The 21,540-nt window shown below is 47.1% G+C and overlaps 1 protein-coding gene across 1 annotated transcript in view; it reads left to right on the top strand.

The window, feature by feature from the left end:
• The window catches only part of LOC146021076 (UDP-glucuronosyltransferase 3A1-like), a 35,776-nt gene extending 14,744 nt beyond the window's left edge, over positions 1-21,032 (top strand). Inside the window, exon 6 of the mRNA XM_083154880.1 lies at positions 20,028-21,032. Coding sequence (XP_083011006.1) covers positions 20,028-20,296 — 269 coding nt within the window. The 3' untranslated portion in view covers positions 20,297-21,032. The remainder of the gene's footprint in view (positions 1-20,027) is intronic.
• Positions 21,033-21,540: the final 508 nt, after the last annotated feature.

Raw genomic sequence — 21,540 nt, forward strand, 5'->3', positions numbered from 1 at the left:
TGGTCTGTGGCTCACCGGCTAATAAATAATTAAATACTGCCTGCCTAATAAATAATTAAATACTGCCGTATATCTCTACCTTTGTGGTCTGGGGCTCACTGGCTATACTGCCGTATGTACCGTCTGGTCTGGGGCTCACTGGCTAATAAATAATTAAATACTGCCATATATCTCTACCTTTGTGGTCTGGGGCTGACTGGCTATACTGCCGTATGTACCGTCTGGTCTGGGGCTCACCGGCTAAAAAATAATTAAATACTGCCTGCCTAATAAATAATTAAATTCTGCCATATATCTCTACCTTTGTGGTCTGGGGCTGACTGGCTATACTGCCGTATGTACCGTCTGGTCTGGGGCTCACTGGCTAATAAATAATTAAATACTGCCGTATATCTCTACCTTTGTGGTCTGGGGCTCACTGGCTATACTGCCGTATGTACCGTCTGGTCTGGGGCTCACCGGCTAATAAATAATTAAATACTGCCTGCCTAATAAATAATTAAATACTGCCGTATATCTCTACCTTTGTGGTCTGGGGCTCACTGGCTATACTGCCGTATGTACCGTCTGGTCTGGGGCTCACTGGCTAATAAATAATTAAATACTGCCATATATCTCTACCTTTGTGGTCTGGGGCTCACTGGCTATACTGCCGTATGTACCGTCTGGTCTGGGGCTCACTGGCTAATAAATAATTAAATACTGCCTGCCTAATAAATAATTAAATACTGCCGTATATCTCTACCTTTGTGGTCTGGGGGTCACTGGCTATACTGCCGTATGTACCGTCTGGTCTGGGGCTCACTGGTTAATAAATAATTAAATACTGCCTGCCTAATAAATAATTAAATACTGCCGTATATCTCTACCTTTGTGGTCTGGGGCTCACTGCCTATACTGCCGTATGTACCGTCTGGTCTGGGGCTCACTGGCTAATAAATAATTAAATACTGCCGTATATCTCTACCTTTGTGGTCTGGGGCTCACTGGCTATACTGCCGTATGTACCGTCTGGTCTGGGGCTCACTGGCTAATAAATAATTAAATACTACCGTATATCTCTACCTTTGTGGTCTGGGGCTCACTGGCTATACTGCCGTATGTACCGTCTGGTCTGGGGCTCACCGGCTAATAAATAATTAAATACTGCCTGCCTAATAAATAATTAAATACTGCCGTATATCTCTACCTTTGTGGTCTGGGGCTCACTGGCTATACTGCCGTATGTACCGTCTGGTCTGGGGCTCACTGGCTAATAAATAATTAAATACTGCCATATATCTCTACCTTTGTGGTCTGGGGCTGACTGGCTATACTGCCGTATGTACCGTCTGGTCTGGGGCTCACCGGCTAAAAAATAATTAAATACTGCCTGCCTAATAAATAATTAAATACTGCCATATATCTCTACCTTTGTGGTCTGGGGCTGACTGGCTATACTGCCGTATGTACCGTCTGGTCTGGGGCTCACTGGCTAATAAATAATTAAATACTGCCGTATATCTCTACCTTTGTGGTCTGGGGCTCACTGGCTAATAAATAATTAAATACTGCCATATATCTCTACCTTTGTGGTCTGGGGCTCACTGGCTATACTGCCGTATGTACCGTCTGGTCTGGGGCTCACCGGCTAAAAAATAATTAAATACTGCCTGCCTAATAAATAATTAAATACTGCCATATATCTCTACCTTTGTGGTCTGGGGCTGACTGGCTATACTGCCGTATGTACCGTCTGGTCTGGGGCTCACTGGCTAATAAATAATTAAATACTGCCGTATATCTCTACCTTTGTGGTCTGGGGCTCACTGGCTATACTGCCGTATGTACCGTCTGGTCTGGGGCTCACCGGCTAATAAATAATTAAATACTGCCTGCCTAATAAATAATTAAATACTGCCGTATATCTCTACCTTTGTGGTCTGGGGGTCACTGGCTATACTGCCGTATGTACCGTCTGGTCTGGGGCTCACTGGTTAATAAATAATTAAATACTGCCTGCCTAATAAATAATTAAATACTGCCGTATATCTCTACCTTTGTGGTCTGGGGCTCACTTCCTATACTGCCGTATGTACCGTCTGGTCTGGGGCTCACTGGCTAATAAATAATTAAATACTGCCGTATATCTCTACCTTTGTGGTCTGGGGCTCACTGGCTATACTGCCGTATGTACCGTCTGGTCTGGGGCTCACTGGCTAATAAATAATTAAATACTGCCTGCCTAATAAATAATTAAATACTGCCGTATATCTCTACCTTTGTGGTCTGGGGGTCACTGGCTATACTGCCGTATGTACCGTCTGGTCTGGGGCTCACTGGTTAATAAATAATTAAATACTGCCTGCCTAATAAATAATTAAATACTGCCGTATATCTCTACCTTTGTGGTCTGGGGCTCACTGCCTATACTGCCGTATGTACCGTCTGGTCTGGGGCTCACTGGCTAATAAATAATTAAATACTGCCGTATATCTCTACCTTTGTGGTCTGGGGCTCACTGGCTATACTGCCGTATGTACCGTCTGGTCTGGGGCTCACTGGCTAATAAATAATTAAATACTACCGTATATCTCTACCTTTGTGGTCTGGGGCTCACTGGCTATACTGCCGTATGTACCGTCTGGTCTGTGGCTCACCGGCTAATAAATAATTAAATACTGCCTGCCTAATAAATAATTAAATACTGCCGTATATCTCTACCTTTGTGGTCTGGGGCTCACTGGCTATACTGCCGTATGTACCGTCTGGTCTGGGGCTCACTGGCTAATAAATAATTAAATACTGCCATATATCTCTACCTTTGTGGTCTGGGGCTGACTGGCTATACTGCCGTATGTACCGTCTGGTCTGGGGCTCACCGGCTAAAAAATAATTAAATACTGCCTGCCTAATAAATAATTAAATTCTGCCATATATCTCTACCTTTGTGGTCTGGGGCTGACTGGCTATACTGCCGTATGTACCGTCTGGTCTGGGGCTCACTGGCTAATAAATAATTAAATACTGCCGTATATCTCTACCTTTGTGGTCTGGGGCTCACTGGCTATACTGCCGTATGTACCGTCTGGTCTGGGGCTCACCGGCTAATAAATAATTAAATACTGCCTGCCTAATAAATAATTAAATACTGCCGTATATCTCTACCTTTGTGGTCTGGGGCTCACTGGCTATACTGCCGTATGTACCGTCTGGTCTGGGGCTCACTGGCTAATAAATAATTAAATACTGCCATATATCTCTACCTTTGTGGTCTGGGGCTCACTGGCTATACTGCCGTATGTACCGTCTGGTCTGGGGCTCACTGGCTAATAAATAATTAAATACTGCCTGCCTAATAAATAATTAAATACTGCCGTATATCTCTACCTTTGTGGTCTGGGGGTCACTGGCTATACTGCCGTATGTACCGTCTGGTCTGGGGCTCACTGGTTAATAAATAATTAAATACTGCCTGCCTAATAAATAATTAAATACTGCCGTATATCTCTACCTTTGTGGTCTGGGGCTCACTGCCTATACTGCCGTATGTACCGTCTGGTCTGGGGCTCACTGGCTAATAAATAATTAAATACTGCCGTATATCTCTACCTTTGTGGTCTGGGGCTCACTGGCTATACTGCCGTATGTACCGTCTGGTCTGGGGCTCACTGGCTAATAAATAATTAAATACTACCGTATATCTCTACCTTTGTGGTCTGGGGCTCACTGGCTATACTGCCGTATGTACCGTCTGGTCTGGGGCTCACCGGCTAATAAATAATTAAATACTGCCTGCCTAATAAATAATTAAATACTGCCGTATATCTCTACCTTTGTGGTCTGGGGCTCACTGGCTATACTGCCGTATGTACCGTCTGGTCTGGGGCTCACTGGCTAATAAATAATTAAATACTGCCGTATATCTCTACCTTTGTGGTCTGGGGCTCACTGGCTAATAAATAATTAAATACTGCCATATATCTCTACCTTTGTGGTCTGGGGCTCACTGGCTATACTGCCGTATGTACCGTCTGGTCTGGGGCTCACCGGCTAAAAAATAATTAAATACTGCCTGCCTAATAAATAATTAAATACTGCCATATATCTCTACCTTTGTGGTCTGGGGCTGACTGGCTATACTGCCGTATGTACCGTCTGGTCTGGGGCTCACTGGCTAATAAATAATTAAATACTGCCGTATATCTCTACCTTTGTGGTCTGGGGCTCACTGGCTATACTGCCGTATGTACCGTCTGGTCTGGGGCTCACCGGCTAATAAATAATTAAATACTGCCTGCCTAATAAATAATTAAATACTGCCGTATATCTCTACCTTTGTGGTCTGGGGCTCACTGCCTAAATACTGCCGTATATCATTATCTACCTGTCTGGTCTGGGGCTCTCTGCCTAATACTGACGTACCTGTCTGGTGTGTGGCTCACTGCCTAATACTGCTGTATCTGTATAACTGCCTGCTGGTGCATACTCACTGACATATATAATTGCACACCAGTGGCGCTGTTCTGTGACATAACTCCACAATAATAATGGAGATCCAAAATATGGAGGTTAACAAACAAAGGAAAGATGAAGATGCACTTCCTCATAGTTCTGAAGCTGCTGCCACTAGTCATGACATAGGCGATGAAATGCCAACAACGTCGTCTGCCACGGCCGATGCCCAGTGTGAAGGCAGAGGGCATGTACAATTGAAACCAAACTTCCGTAAAAGGAATAAAACTATGAAATGTAAATCGTTGGAAGAGAAACTTAAACTTGGCAATATGCCATTTACGACACGGAGTGGCAAGGAACGTCTAAGGCCATGGCCTAACTTCATGACTAGTGGTGCAGCTTCAGATGACGAGGAAAGTCCTCCTCCTCCTCTCTCCCCGCCCAATAGGAAATCAAAGAGAGTTAGGCTGACACCGACTCAAAAAAGTCTGACAAAATTTCTGAAAAAGAAACAGAAAAAAATTCAGAAAATAAATCTGGAAATAACTCATCCTTCTAAAGACATATCCCAAATCCCCACAGAGAGTCCGAGGGTGGCGGTGGTTGTGATGCCGGACCTTCCTATCACTGTACGTGAAGAGGTGGCTCCTTCCACCATTTGCAGTATGCCCTCTGCATATGCTGGAAGGATGACCCACAGTCTAGTTCCAGATTTTATTAGTGAAGATGATGTTGTACACCAGGAGGAGGATATTGATGTAGCTGTCACTGAGGAGGAAGTTGTCGAGGAGGATGGAGACTTGGTTTGCTTAAATGACGCACCAGGGGGGAATGAGGCACCTGTGGTGGAAAAAGTTGTTGTCCATGGGATGAAAAAGCCCATCGTCATGCCTGGACAAAGGACCAATAAATCCACCTCTGCGGTCTGGAATTTTTTTTATCCGCATCCGGACAACAAAAGTATTGCCATTTGTAGCTTATTTAAAACTCCAATAAGCAGGGGTAAGGATCTTGCCCACCTAGGGACAACCTCCCTTCAACGTCACCTAAAGAAGCGTCATGGTTCAGTGTTTAGTCCAGAAAGTGCGGCTAGCAGTCCAGCGACACCTAAATCACTTGGTCCTCCTTTTGGAGCCAAATGCCTGAAAAGCACACCACCAACTCCCTCCTCGACAAATTCCTCCTCGATCCGGATAGGGGGGAGTCCTGCAGTCCATCTCACCTGCATGAATGACTCCATAGATTCCTCCGGAGGATCCTGCAGCACTACGCCTACTACTACTACTACTGCCGCTGCTGCTGCTGCTCCTGGAAGTCAGAGGGGAAGTCAGTCATCATCCCAGAGGGGAAGTCGTAAGACCGCTACGTCTTTCACTAAGCAATTGACCGTCCAACAGTCATTTTCCATGAGGATGAAATACGACAGCAGTCATCCTATGGCAAAGCGGATAACTGCGGCCTTGACAGCTATGTTGGTGTTAGACGTACGTCCGGTGTCCGCCATCAATGGAGTGGGATTTAAACGGTTGATGCAGGTATTGTGTCCCCGGTACCAAATCCCGTCTAGATTCCACTTCACTAGGCAGGCGATACCCGCGATGTACAGGGAGGTCAGAAAAAGTGTCCTCAGTGCCCTGAAAAATGCGGCTGTACCCACTGTACACTTAACTACAGACATGTGGACAAGTGGATCAGGGCAAACTAAGGACTATATGACTGTGACAGCCCACTGGGTAGATGCATCGCCTTCCGCAGCAGCAGCATCTCCTGCATGTCAGCTCCTTCTTAGGCAGGCTACGCTGTGTATCACCGGTTTCAAGAAGAGGCACAACGCCGACAACCTCTTAGAGAAACTGAGGGAAATCATCTCCCTGTGGCTTACCCCCCTTAGACTCTCCTGGGGATTTGTGGTGTCGGACAACGCCAGTAACATTGTGCGGGCATTAAACATGGGCAATTTCCAGCACGTGCCATGTTTTGCCCACACAATAAATTTGGTGGTGCAGCATTTCATAAAAAATGACAGGAGTGTGCAGGAGATGCTTGCGGTGGCACGCAAAATTTGCGGACACTTTCGGCATTCTGCCACAGCCTGCCGAAGGCTGGAGCGGGAGCAAAAACTCCGCAACCTGCCCTGCCATCAGCTGAAACAAGAGGTGGTGACGCGCTGGAACTCCACCCTCTATATGCTGCAGAGGATGGAGGAGCAGCAAAAGGCCATTCAAGCCTACACAGCCACCTACGACATAGGCAGAGGAGCGGGGCTGCACCTGACTCAAGCGCAGTGGAGGCTGATTTCCGTGTTGTGCAAGGTTCTACAGCCGTTTGAAGTAGCCACACGTGAAGTCAGTTCCGACACTGCCAGCATTAGTCAGGTGATTCCCCTGATCAGGCTGTTACAAAAGCAGCTGGAGAAAGTGAAGGAGGAGCTAAAGCGGAGCGATTCCGCAAAGCATGTCGCTATTGTGGATGAAGCCCTCCATACGCTTTGCCAGGATACGAGGGTGGTCAGTCTGTTAAAGTCAGAGGAATACATTTTGGCCACAGTGCTCGATCCTCGGTTTAAAGCGTATGTTGTGTCTCTGTTTCCGGCGGACACAAGTCTACAAAGGTGCAAAGACCTGCTGGTCAGGAGATTGTCATCTGAAGGGGACCGTGACATGGCCCCAGCTCCTCCTTCATTTTCTCCCCCACCTGTGCCTGTGAGGAAACAGCTGCGATTTCCCACACAACCCGCTGGCGGGGATGCAGGGCAGGCAGGAGGGAGTTTGGACATCTGGTCTGGACTCAAGGACCTGCCAACGATTGCTGACATGTCTACTGTCGGTGCATTGGATGCTGTCAACATTGAAAAAATGGTGGATGATTACTTTGGTGACAGCATCCAAGTAGACATGTCAGACAGTCCTTACCTGTACTGGCAGGAAAAAAAGGCAGTTTGGAAACCCCTGTACAAACTGGCTCTATTTTACCTGAGTTGTCCCCCCTCCAGTGTGTACTCCGAAAGAGTATTCAGTGCAGCGGGGAACCTGGTCAGTGAGCGGCGAAGGAGGTTGCTCCCGAAAAATGTTGAGAAAATGATGTTTATAAAAATGAATTATCACTTATTCAATGAAGAGCAGGAATTGCCTCCAGAGATTATAACGGGACCTGTGATTGTGGAGTCCAGTGGGGACGAATTGATAATCTCTGAGAATGAGGAAGTACACACTGAAGGGGGCGAGGAATCAGAGGAGGAGGAGGAGGAGGATGATGATGATGATGATGAGTGATGATGACATCTTGTTACTGTAGAGCCAGTTTATACAGGGAGATATTATGAATTGTTTTATTTTTTTGTGGGGGCCCAAACAAACCAATCATTTCAGCCACAGTTTTGTAGGCCCTGTCGCTGAAATGTTTGGTTTGTTAAAGTGTGCATGTCCTATTTTCGCAACATAAGGGTGGGTGGGAGGGCCCAAGGACAATTCCATCTTGCATCACCATTCATTATTCCTACTGCTGAGAGTCATTCATATGTGGGACTTGTCTTTTCAATGCATACAACTGTTTGCATTCCACTTGATTGCTGCACCTTCATGGGTGAGAATGTGATCTCCCTGACCTGGAGGAGTCAGGACTGTTGCCGGAAGGCTCAATTACACTTATTTTTGGCCGGCTACACTTTTTTTTACCTGTCTGGTCTGGTGCCCACTGCTGACAGTCATTTTTAATGAGGGTATTGTCTTTCAAATGCATATAGCTGTTTGCATTCCACCTCATTGCTGCACCTTCATGGGTGAGAATGTGATCTCCTTGACCTGGAGGAGTCAGGACTGTTGCCGGAAGGCTCAATTACACTTATTTTTGGCCGGCTACACTTTTTTTTACCTGTCTGGTCTGGTGCCCACTGCTGACAGTCATTTTTAATGAGGGTATTGTCTTTCAAATGCATATAGCTGTTTGCATTCCACCTCATTGCTGCACCTTCATGGGTGAGAATGTGATCTCCCTGACCTGGGGGACTCAGGGCTGGGGCAGGAAGGCTCAATTACACTTCTTTTTTTGGGCGGCTAACCTTTTTTTACCTGTCTGGTCTGGTGCCCACTGCTGAGAGTCATTTTTAATGCACATCAGGGTCAGGATCAGGCACATCATAATTAATAATCAATCAATCATAATCAATCAATCATAATCAATCAATCTATCATAATCAATCAATCATAATCAGAATCAAGCCTGGGCGGCTGCAATTAAAGTTCTTTGTGGGCGGCTAAAGTTTTTTTTAGTTTTCCAGTTACTGCAGTTTTATACATAGCTTGGTTTTTGTAAGTTGAAGACTTGTCAGTGCAATTTTCTTTTACAATATCCTTTATCTTTGCATGGACTTTGTGTATTTGGTTAGCATTCTGAGGTGTACACTGACTGCCTTCACCTTGAGCATGATCAGTTTCTGAAGCGGCAAAAATCCTTTTGTTTTGAAGATAGTCACTTTCTTTGCCGTTAGTTGTACAGGCTGACCTACTAACAGACACAGTTGCTTCGGAACAAGTTGTTGGAAATTTTTTAGGAGATAAAGCTGTACAAACCTTCTGGCCCCCCTTTTCAATTTTTAATTGATTTGCAAACATTTTGTAGTATTTGTCATATGTGCATAGCCTTTTAGAGAGAACTGCTTTTTCCTCATCAGATAACCTTTGTAATGATTTGACCTTCGCATCTCTCTCCTTTTTATTTAATGACAAGAACGATGAATACTTCTATAATTTCTTCATCAACTGTTCTTTATTCATGAAATGGTCCGATAAAGCCTTTCCTCAAAACTTAAGTAAAGTTATGTTTCCTTGATAATACTTTCACAGCTCACAAAATTCTCATCACTGGCTTCCTTTTCTTTGCCACTTGATACCTTGTTTTCACAATAAAGATTGATTTATTTTTGATGACCAGTTGGGTACAATTAGTTACACATCTTTTTGGGCGGCTAAACTTTTTTGGGGGAGGCTGCATTTAAACTTCTTTGGGGGCGGCTGCAATTAAACTTCTTTGGGGCACAGGGGCACAGGGGGTATCCTGTAGTGGGCTGCCACACATTTTTTTAAATATGGATCTTTCAGCACAGAGACAAACTGCACATCAGGGTCAGGATCAGCCAGGTTGTTAAACGGGGTTTCGACCACTGTTGGAGCACTCCTCTTAAAGTAATCTTTTCACGAGCGTCCATCACTTTGATAGGCTTGTCTCCTGCCATGATCTGTTGCTTATTCGAATTCAGCATTTCACGGGCGTCCTGCACTTTACCCCTTATGCGGAAGCGAGCATCTTTGGCCACCAACTTTTCACGGGCATCTTTTATCCCTAGTTTTTGGCGTGCATCAGTCACACCAATTTTCTGACGAGCATCAAATGTTCTCTGAAAACTGGTGGCAAGTGGACGATTGTTCACAGATGGTTGGAGTCTGGATCTCACGTTTCCTATACCTCCCCTGTTACTGACCCTGCGGTACATCCCGGTGCCCACGGACATTCCCCGTTTCCTGATCAGTTCATCCAGCGACACGTCGGCCATATTCCTCCAACCACACAGCTGCTATATCTAATTTGATAAAAATAAAAATAATACTTGTGCTGTGTGGGACTGTAAAAAAGAATTCCATGCTGCTTGTGCACTGACGTCTGCCACTGAGTGCCACGGCCGAACAGTACCTAATAAGAAAATTAATTATTATAAATTCTGCTGGTGCACAATACTAGTATTGCTGACGTATCTACCTGTCTTGTGCCTAGTACTACTGTCTTATCTACCTGTCTGGTGCCTAGTACTGCCATATCTACCGTCTGGTCTGGGGCTCACTGCCTAATACTGCCGTATCTACCTGTCTGATCTGGGGCTCACTGCCTAATACTGCTGTACCTGTCTGGTCAGGGGCTCACTGCCTAATTTTTTTTGGAGCCTTGAGACTTTTAGGGATGCTGTACTAGCCGACACCTTTAGGTGGACTCTGGTCTGTCTTGTATCAAGCACAGTGGTCTCATGTGCATGAGATTGTTCTCTGTCCTCTTTTAAAATTGTGTCACCATCTTTATGGGTGAGAATGTGATCTCCCTGACTTGGGGGAGTCAGGGCTGGGGCAGGAAGGGTACAGGCTGAGTGGGGGTAGGGCACCCTTGTACTCTGCTGCTTTTGCCGGCTCCGGCCGGTAGCGTCTCCCTGGTGTCTCCCTGGTGTCCCTGGTGTCTCCTCCGGCACAGTTTCATTTCACCTCTGACCTCTCCTTTTGCGCTCCTGTGCCAGTGCCCCTGTAACTGTGTGGTGCAAAATAGTACCTGAATCTGGAGCTGATTACGGCGGCAGCTTCTGGATTCCTCACGGCTTCCCTCTTGCCTCCCTCATGATGCTGGCTGCTGGCTCTCTCTGTGTGCGCTGCTGTCCATCACCGCCGGGTCTCCTGCACGGAAACGCTGCCCGGCTCTCTCCTCTCTAGCGGGTCTCACTTCTGCACGCTTCCAGGCTGCGCACTCTGCTGCTCTCCTCTCTGTGGATCTTTAGGGTGCCCAGCCTGTCTTCTCTCTCTAAGCACGTGTCATCCTCTCTCACGCTGCTGCAAACCCTCCTCCGGCACAGTTTCATTTCACCTCTGACCTCTCCTTTTGCGCTCCTGTGCCAGTGCCCCTGTAACTGTGTGGTGCAAAATAGTACCTGAATCTGGAGCTGATTACGGCGGCAGCTTCTGGATTCCTCACGGCTTCCCTCTTGCCTCCCTCATGATGCTGGCTGCTGGCTCTCTCTGTGTGCGCTGCTGTCCATCACCGCCGGGTCTCCTGCACGGAAACGCTGCCCGGCTCTCTCCTCTCTAGCGGGTCTCACTTCTGCACGCTTCCAGGCTGCGCACTCTGCTGCTCTCCTCTCTGTGGATCTTTAGGGTGCCCAGCCTGTCTTCTCTCTCTAAGCACGTGTCATCCTCTCTCACGCTGCTGCAAACCCTCCTCCGGCACAGTTTCATTTCACCTCTGACCTCTCCTTTTGCGCTCCTGTGCCAGTGCCCCTGTAACGGTGTGGTGCAAAATAGTACCTGAATCTGGAGCTGATTACGGCGGCAGCTTCTGGATTCCTCACGGCTTCCCTCTTGCCTCCCTCATGATGCTGGCTGCTGGCTCTCTCTGTGTGCGCTGCTGTCCATCACCGCCGGGTCTCCTGCACGGAAACGCTGCCCGGCTCTCTCCTCTCTAGCGGGTCTCACTTCTGCACGCTTCCAGGCTGCGCACTCTGCTGCTCTCCTCTCTGTGGATCTTTAGGGTGCCCAGCCTGTCTTCTCTCTCTAAGCACGTGTCATCCTCTCTCACGCTGCTGCAAACCCTCCTCCGGCACAGTTTCATTTCACCTCTGACCTCTCCTTTTGCGCTCCTGTGCCAGTGCCCCTGTAACAGTGTGGTGCAAAATAGTACCTGAATCTGGAGCTGATTACGGCGGCAGCTTCTGGATTCCTCACGGCTTCTTCCGGAGAACCTGTGGCAGGGAATGGCACAACCCAAGGAGAACCCACAAAAGACAAGGCTACTACGGCTAGCAGCAACAAATATTTATTTAAAGGAGATATGTAAATGGGTTGCTGCAATACACTCACGTACTTATGCAAAACAGTCACTTTATATCATTCAGTAATTAAAGCTATAACTAATCAATGACCAGATTAAAGAGAGAACGATTACGCAATAAATTACATCACAACAATAACAATATGACAGAATAATATTACGTCACAACATGTCCGCCAAGTGGCGCTATGCACCCTATATACACTGCGCGGTAGTCCCTGGTGCAAAACAACACAGTTCCTGAATTTGAATAACGGTCCCGCGAAGGAAATCCTCACAAGGTGATTAGGCCATAACTTAGTGTGCACACTACTTTTATGTATAACAAAAGTGATCAAAAATCCTCTCTAAGAGGGGCAGGCAGATTCCCATCCCTTAGGGCAATCTCCTGTATCAGAGGCAAACAGGCAGTCCTGTTAGTGGGGGTATCCAACACCCCAGTACCTGAACAATCAGCTGCAGTTGCCAGCTCCTGCTGGTCACGACTCCTGGCTGGCCACTGCCTGTCTTGGGTGCTGTGTGGTCCTCTGGGTGACTCCCAGATGGGCGGCAATGTCCCTCTCTGCCTAGTTCCGTGCTGTAGGTCTCTGCAGTCACTCCTACTGGGCTCTATCTCCCTTCACATGCTGCTCACCCCTTCTTCTGGTCAGCAGTGCTGGCTGTCATTAACTGCTGGGTCCTTGCTCCCAGTGCCTGGTCTCAGATGTGTGCTTCTCTCTGCACAGCATCTCTGTCTGCATGCTTCCTGGCTCAGGATACAAGCTCTTCACCCCTCTGCACACTTTCTCTCTCTCTCACACACTGCTGCTGGGATCACCTCTGACCTCCCAGCTTCCTGTCTCATGTGCAGGGGAGCTGGGACACTAGGACACTAGCTGAGTCTGTTAACCCCTCACAGACCTGCAGCTTCCACAAGCAAAGGAGGTTTTCCTCTGAGCAGCATTGGCTGCAATTAAAATCTCTTTGGGGGCACAAGAGTACACCAGGGGTGGACTGCCACACTCCCTGGGCAGCCAATCAGGGGGGTGTCAGGCTCCCTGCACGTGGACTGAGCTGGGGCTGTTTAACCCCTCACATCCCTGCAGTTTTCCTCTGAGCAGCATTGGCTGCAATTAAACTTCTTTGGGGGCACTCCAGGGGCACAGGGGGTATCCTGTAGTGGGCTGCCACACAAGCCCATTCACATTTTTTGAAATATGGCTATCCACAGGTTGTTCAGTCTGCCATTTGAGATTGGGATCTTTCAGCACAGAGACAAACTGCACATCAGGGTCAGGATCAACCAGGTTGTTAAACGGGGTTTCGACCATGAATCAATCACATCAAAAAATTAATTAATAATCAATCAATCATAATCACAATCAAGCCAGATAGGGGTCTTGTTAAATATTAAACTGACCAAAACAGATACACACACAACTAATACTGCCTCATCTACCTGTCTGGTCTAGTGCCCACTGCCTAGTACTACCGTATCTACCGTCTGGTGCCTAGTACTTCCTAGTACTGCCTTATCTACCGGTCTTGTGCCTAGTACTGCAGTATCTACCGTGTGGTGTCTAGTACTGCTTCATCTACCTGTCTGGTCTGGTGCCTACTGCTGAGAGTCATTCGTATGAGGGACTTGTCTTTTAAATGCATACAACTGATTGCATTCCACTAATGAGAGTAATTGATTGCTGCACCAATCGCCCACTGCTCCTCGGCTGCACTGTGTAAACAGTGCACAATCAAGCCAGATAGGGGTCTTGGTGCTTGTTTTGAGGTTGTAGCAGGGGAGTGCAGCTACGAGTCGTAACACCTTGAGAGAAGATCAGTACTTCTCTTACGGCAAAGGACATCCTCCTCGACAGAGCGCACAGCTTCACAAGGGACGCATGTGAAGCAGTGAGCAAAGGGAACACCCGCCTAGCGAGCCAGATCACCTGAATCCACCCTAGCGATCAATAGAGTTACAGAAGTCGCAGCCAGATAGAACTCTTCCAGCTGCCACCTAGTCATTGATTAGCCCCCTCCACTCCACCCATTAGGCAATGATTGACGAGACGAATGGTAATAATAAATAATAAATGAATCACCAAATTAAAAATCAGATGAAATTAATTATAAAAATAATCATAATCATAATCAAGACAGATAGGGGTCTTATGAAATATTAAACTGACCAAAACAGATACACACTCTGCACCATCGAGCAGGTGATCACTGACATGCCAGGTGCAACGGTCTTTAGCACCCTGAATGCCAAGTGTGGGTTTTGGCAGATCCCTCTGGACAGAGCCTCTTCCATGCTTACTGCCTTCATGACCCCTATTGGGTGCTACGTCTTCCTACGCATGCCCTATGGCATCACCACGGGCAGCGAAGTTTTCCAGCGCTGCATGGAGCAACAGTTCGCTGGCTCTCCCTTTGACATCATCGCTGTCTGCATCCTCCTTATCTGCACAGCCGGGTCCATCAGTTACTGCCACTGCTGCAACCAATGCTAGTGATGGTTACGCATGCCCTATGGCATCACCACGGGCAGCGAAGTTTTCCAGCGCTGCATGGAGCAACAGTTCGCTGGCTCTCCCTTTGACATCATCGCTGTCAGCTTCCTCCTTATCTGCACAGCCGGGTCCGTTAGTTACTGCCACTGCTGCAACCAATGCTAGTGATGGTTTACATTACATTACATCTTCCATCTGCCACCTTAAAATTGATTAGCCCACTCCCCTACACCCATTAGGCAATGATTTAAGAGACGACTGGTAATAATAAATGAATAATAATCACAAAATTAAACAATCAGATTACATTATCACACAATCAAGCCAGATAGGGGTCTTGTTGGATGTTAAAGTGATCGAAACAGTTACACACTTGCAGACAAACTCTGTGCTGCACAAAATGCCCACCGCTCCTTGGCTGCACATGGTAAACAGTGCATGATCAAGCCAGATAGGTATCTTTTATGGGCCTATTTTTTTAAACTGCCATCATGTCTGCCGCTGCAGTGCCACTCTTACATGAGCCACGTGTTTGTGCCGCACACTTGTGTGGCTTAGCATAGTTATCCAGCTACCTCAGTGCAAACTTTGGCAATAAAAACAATATTGTGAGGTGTGAGGTGTTCAGAATACACTGGAAATGAGTGTAAATGAATGTTATTGAGGTCAATATAGTGTAGGAGCAAAAAAAACACAAAATTCTGCAATTTTTGCTGTTTTTAGGCTTTTTTAACAAAAAAATCAGAACCCAAAACCCAAATAAATCCAAACACAAAACACTTAGGAGGTGTTTTGCCAAAACCCATTAGAACCCAAAACCTCAAGGTAATCAGAACCCAAAACCCAAAACCCAAAACCCGAAAAGTGGCCGGTGCACATCTCTAGTTTGAACAATCGCAAACCTCTTGGAATGATATTTTTATCCAAATATTTTTGTAAATTCGTATTGTCCAGCCAGTGTCTCAATTCGGTTTTCAACAGTTTTTCCAAATTCACAAAATCATCTCTTAATTCATAATTAGCATTGTCTTTTTCAAAGACAGGTTGTTCCCATCGGGAAAAATAAGCTTGTCTCCTGCTCATTCTGTCATCAAAGTTAGCAAAACAACTCATACTGTCTGCCCCGCACTCGACTAAGAAAACAATAAAAAAAAGGCAGTTACCAAGGTAACTGAAGGAGCGCCTGTATGAGTTGTTACTGCTAGCAGCTGTCAAAAAAGGGGTTGTCAATCCCTATAGAGAATGCAATGGTTAGGATGGGGGGAGACAGCGCTTACATTGATGACAAAATAAGGTAAATTGTAAAAAGCAATTTAATAGTACAATACACATGCAAATTGATAAAATATAATAAAAGGCACACAAAGGTGGGGGAAGGGAAGGGAAATTTGGAAGCTGCAACCACTTGATGTATTCACCTTTTGAAAGTCCACAGTTCAGTGTGTGACTAGGAGATGAAAAGGAGAGGAATGACCTCTATGCCTGGCCAAAGCGGTGTCTCGCTGCTACTTCCTCCAATTTAGTGTTGGGGGTAACAGTCCTCCCAGTTGGAATATCAGAAGTAAAGGTGGAGTATCCGCAGGGTAACCCCGGGTGGGTGTTTAGATAGTTCTGGTTCTTTTCTGTATCCGATAATATATGTACGTGCACCTGCTCCTATCTACATATAATTTAACTACAATCTATTAGATAACGCTATTTACCACTATTTGTTAGCACTTGCTTAAATCTCAATATATAAGTGTTGATATTGTATGCTTTATATAAAGTCCCAGTTTGTTCCTCACTTCGAGTGGATTGCATGTGATAACTAGCTGAATCAGGCCCCTAAAGAGGAAGAGCTTTGTTTCCCCTCAAATAAGGGACACTGTTCCTGGTTGCACCCGCCATAACATAATGCTTCCTAATAGCCATACATCTCCAGTGCGGCTATTTAATATGCGTACACAACTATCACTTATTACCCACGCTCTATTACACCATATACTATGGTGTACCTCTCCGTTTCAGTATTCGCACAGCACTGTTCTAACAGCGCTGTGCGTTCCACATGCGCTCCACGCGAATACCGGAAGTGCGTAACCGGAAGTCCCATGACGCCGGTCGGAGCACTTCAGACTAAATAACAGTTTTAACATGTAAGCAATACTCGTTTCTACATCTACATACTTCATATATACTAAGCTTTGTCTCCTGCTCCTATTAAGGTATGTTTTTAATGGTTTCTTAACAATGTTAAGTTAATTGTTTGCACACAGGTGTACCTGCCTGACCCATTACTTCAGGTATATATACCCCCACCCGTGCCTACTAATAACCACCTTGAAAAAGCTGCTCTTAGCGGCGAAACGCGTTGGCCCAGGCACCCTGATTGCCCACCTACCCCTGCTGCCATCCAGCCACTATCACCGACCACCTACCAAGTTGACAGGAGACCCAGCTTTGCCTTCACCTACAGCCAATCGACCGGAGTGAGGTTAACATCCATTGGAAGGCAAGCCAGCCTATCTAAACACCCACCCGGGGTTACCCTGCGGATACTCCACCTTTACTTCTGATATTCCAACTGGGAGGACTGTTACCCCCAACACTAAATTGGAGGAAGTAGCAGCGAGACACCGCTTTGGCCAGGCATAGAGGTCATTCCTCTCCTTTTCATCTCCTAGTCACACACTGAACTGTGGACTTTCAAAAGGTGAATACATCAAGTGGTTGCAGCTTCCAAATTTCCCTTCCCTTCCCCCACCTTTGTGTGCCTTTTATTATATTTTATCAATTTGCATGTGTATTGTACTATTAAATTGCTTTTTACAATTTACCTTATTTTGTCATCAATGTAAGCGCTGTCTCCCCCCATCCTAACCATGGTGGGGACATAGAGCAGAGGTAGATACGGCAGGGACATTAAGGAGCGGTAGACACAGCGGGGACATTGAGGAGAGGTAGACACAGCGGGGACATAGAGGACAGGTAGAGACGGTGGGGACATAGAGGAGAGGTAGACATGTTGGGGACATAGAGGAGAGGTAGACACGCGGGGACATAGAGGAGAGGTAGACACGGTGGGGACATAGAGGAGAGGTAGAAACAGCGGGGACATAGAGGAGAGGTAGACACGGTAGGGACATAGAGGAGAGGTAGACACGCGAGGGCATAGAGGAGAGGTAGACACGGTGGGGACATAGAGGAGAGGTAGACACGGTGGGGACATAGAGGGGAGGTAGACATGGTGGGGACATAGAGGAGAGGTAGACATGTTGGGGACATAGAGGAGAGGTAGACACGCGGGGACATAGAGGAGAGGTAGAGACGGTGGGGACATAGAGGAGAGGTAGACACGGTGGGGACATAGAGGGGAGGTAGACATGGTGGGGACATAAAGGAGAGGTAGACACGGTGGGGACATAGAGGAGAGGTAGACATGACGGGGACATAGAGGAGAGGTAGACACGGCGGGGACATAGAGGAGAGGTAGACACGGCAGGGATATAGAGGAGAGGTAGACATGGTGGGGACATAGAGGAGAGGTAGACACGACGGGGACATAGAGGAGAGGTAGACACGGCGGGGACATAGAGGAGAGGTAGACACGGCGGGGACATAGAGGAGAGGTAGACACGGCAGGGATATAGAGGAGAGGTAGACATGGTGGGGACATAGAGGAGAGGTAGACACGACGGGGACATAGAGGAGAGGTAGACACGGCGGGGACATAGAGGAGAGGTAGACACGGCGGGGACATAGAGGAGAGGTAGACACGGCAGGGACATAGAGGAGAGGTAGACATGGTGGGGACATAGAGGAGAGGTAGACATGCGAGGACATAGAGGAGAGGTAGACACGGTGGGTACATAGAGGAGAGGTAGACACGGTTGGTACATAGAGGAGAGGTAGACACGGCGGGGACAAAAAGGAGAGGTAGGCATGGCGGGGACATAGAGGAGAGGTAGACACAGCGGGGACATAGAGGAGAGGTAGACACGGTGTGGGACATAGAGGAGAGGTAGACATGGTGGGGACAAAGAGGAGATATAGACACGGTGGGGACATAGAGAAGAGGTAGACATGGTGGGGGTTGCGCATGAGCAGGACATTGAGCTGTACTGGGCATGTGCTTCCATCGCTGCCACCAGCACCCCTCTTCTCCTCTTCCCCCCCACACTGCAACCCTCCCTTCACCACTGATATACTTACCAACCCCCAGAGATTGGCTCCTGCAGCATTGCTGGTCTTTGGGTTGCCTTCTCCTGTGACCCCCTGGTACTGTACTTCTCTGCCTAGGTGCAGATTTGAACAGAGAAAGCTGTACAGAAGCCCAAAATTCACATCTGAGCTGAAGCTGGCCTTATTATCACAGGGCTAAATGTGATTATTTTTTTCTCTTTTCTTTTTTATTTGGCCAGATCACATTTCCCATTATACATCTGGAAAATGCGAGCTGCTTTAAGAAAATGCGAATTGAAGGGTTTGGAGCAGTTTTTCACAAAACTTGCTCCCAAAGCCTTTTAGTACATTCAGGTAATTGGGATTGGTACTACAGCGCTCAGACCCTACTGCTCCTGGCGCTACTCCCGGCAGATAGGAGGGGGACCGGCTGAGGAGGCTGTACCTGGGCTTCCTCCTCTCTTGAGACACCCTTGCCTGTAACCTTTAATCTCAGCGGCGGCTCGTACCTTATTGGGGGAGGGGCTGCCTCTGGCCGCAGCGGGGGTGCCACGATTCAGGCACACCCCTCCCCCTGTTGCCGCCGCTGCTGCTGCCTCCTCTCCCGTCCCGGCGCCTGTGCTGTGATGATTGACAGGCGCCGGGACTGGCGCATGCGCAGTACACACATGTATCGCGCATGCAGCCAACTTCTATGGGCTGCTTGGGCAACAGCCCATAGAAGCAATCTTGGTCCCGGCGCCTGTACAATGTAAGTTACAGGCACCGGGCATGCGCATCTGCCGTTTTTGCACGGCAGCCCGCACAAAGGTGTCCAGGAGGGAGGGAACACCTCCCAATGGGACTGCCTTTGTGACTGGCAGGTCGGACTTCCAATTGGAAGTCACTGCCAATCACAGTGAAGCCAGTGCAGTCTCACAGATTGCATCTGGCTTCACTACAGTGGCGGATTTTACCACCATACAATACAAATTGCATCTCAGTGACAACCATACAATACAAATGGCATCCCAGTGCCTGCCATACAATAAGCAAGCATTTTAGTGCCTGGAATACAATTTAGAAAGTACTCCTGTGACCGACATACAATAAAGAGAGCACCCCAGTGTATGTCATACAATGCATAGAGTATCCTAGTGACCATCATACAATAAAGAGAACAATGAAGTGGCAGCTATACAATACAGATAGCATTCTTGCCACCACCATAATAGAGCATTTTAGTCACCATCACATAGATGTCATTATTAGGCTGCTGCTCATCTGGGCACAGGACCGAAGCATAGAGATCCGATCTGATGTCAGGTGTTCAGGTTCTGTATTTGATATTAGTAACTCTTGTTCTCCACAGCTATAAAGCAGCAGCAATGAAGCTGAGCGCCATCAGGAAGTCTGCTCCGTTCCCTCCAGATCAGCAGTTATTACGGTGGGTGGAACACATCATCCAGTCAGGAGGAGGCGGCCATCTTCGTCCCTATGCTTATCAGCAGCCCTGGTATCAGCAGTACATGCTGGATGTCATTGTATTCATCACCGTCTGTCTCGCTGTAACGCTCTACCTCATTGTGACATTATTCCGGGTTCTCATCAGGAAACTGCTGCGCTCTCCTGGGAAACGCAAACAAAATTAGCAGCGTGCAGCTGCCGGTTTGTAATATTACCTCTGTACCGGGGTCACACGGTCTATAAAGGAAAGATGATGTACGAAGGCAATTATGTGGGAGAGAGTGACATGGTATTACTCCACACTCTATATTAGCTGGGTATCTGCGAGGGGCATACAGTACTTGTTGAATTTATGACTGCTGTTTCTGTGAGGGAGGGCAGCACAAAAGGGGGCGTGGTTCTGATGAGTGATCAGTGGAGATGCAACCAGGCCATCGCAACCCCGCCCTGGCATTATAAAGCAGGGGCCGGACTATGGTGATGCGTTTCAAAGCAGGGGCCGGACTACAATGATGCGTTTCAAAGCAGGGGCCGGACTACGTTGATGCGCTTCAAAGTGAATCATCTTCACATCATTGAGCCGTCTACTTTTCTTCCATGTGTGGGGGTTTAGGAAGGTTGCAGGAGACTTGCCCACTTTTCTGGGTGGCCCGGACTGTTACACGATTTTCGGGCCCTCTCGGGAGATGAGGAAAATACGGCTATGAAGCATGCCCAGAGGAGGATCAGGCACAGTAATGTGATTCTTACTATTGTCCCTCCTTTTTTCACCAGTATCCTCCAACACCCTCATATTGTGGCCATATATACAGAGTAAAAAAACACAAATATTAGGCGCTCATTAAAATTTACTAGAGTAAAAAAATGTTTTGTATTTATATGAATAAAGTTGTATGTATATATAATGTGCAAATAAAAAAATAAAAAGAGCTGCAGGCGTCTGGCGTGTTGATGTATCCACGCCTAAAAATTGCTTCCCACCACCTGGATAGCAAAATATATATTGCACGTGTTTTGAGCTTCAGTCAGACATTCTAATTCAAGTGATTTACGTATATGATATATTATTGTGGTTCTCCCGCATTGTCCACAAATAAAGTAAAAATGAGCCCATGCTATTTGTTTTTATTATATACCCTTCCCAGGTCCACTGTTAAGCCCTGTACACACAAGGCGATATTAGCCAGAAGTGCTGGCTAAATGGTCGCTGAGAGACCATATCGCCCCAGTTCTCAGGGCAATACCGCTAGGAGCGCGCTCCCACAACCAGCCCTTTGCTGGTCGCCGGTTGCAGGAACATGCTCCTGAGATTTTGACTTGTCAGGTGAAATTTGCTGGTCCCTGGAAAAAAAACGGTACAGCGATACGATCACTGAGTGATGTATATCGCTGAGTGATAATAAGGCAACATCGCTCAGTGACCAAATCG

Source organism: Crinia signifera, chromosome 1 (genome assembly GCF_055691185.1).
Source record: "Crinia signifera chromosome 1, ASM5569118v1, whole genome shotgun sequence".
NCBI lineage: Eukaryota > Metazoa > Chordata > Amphibia > Anura > Myobatrachidae > Crinia > Crinia signifera.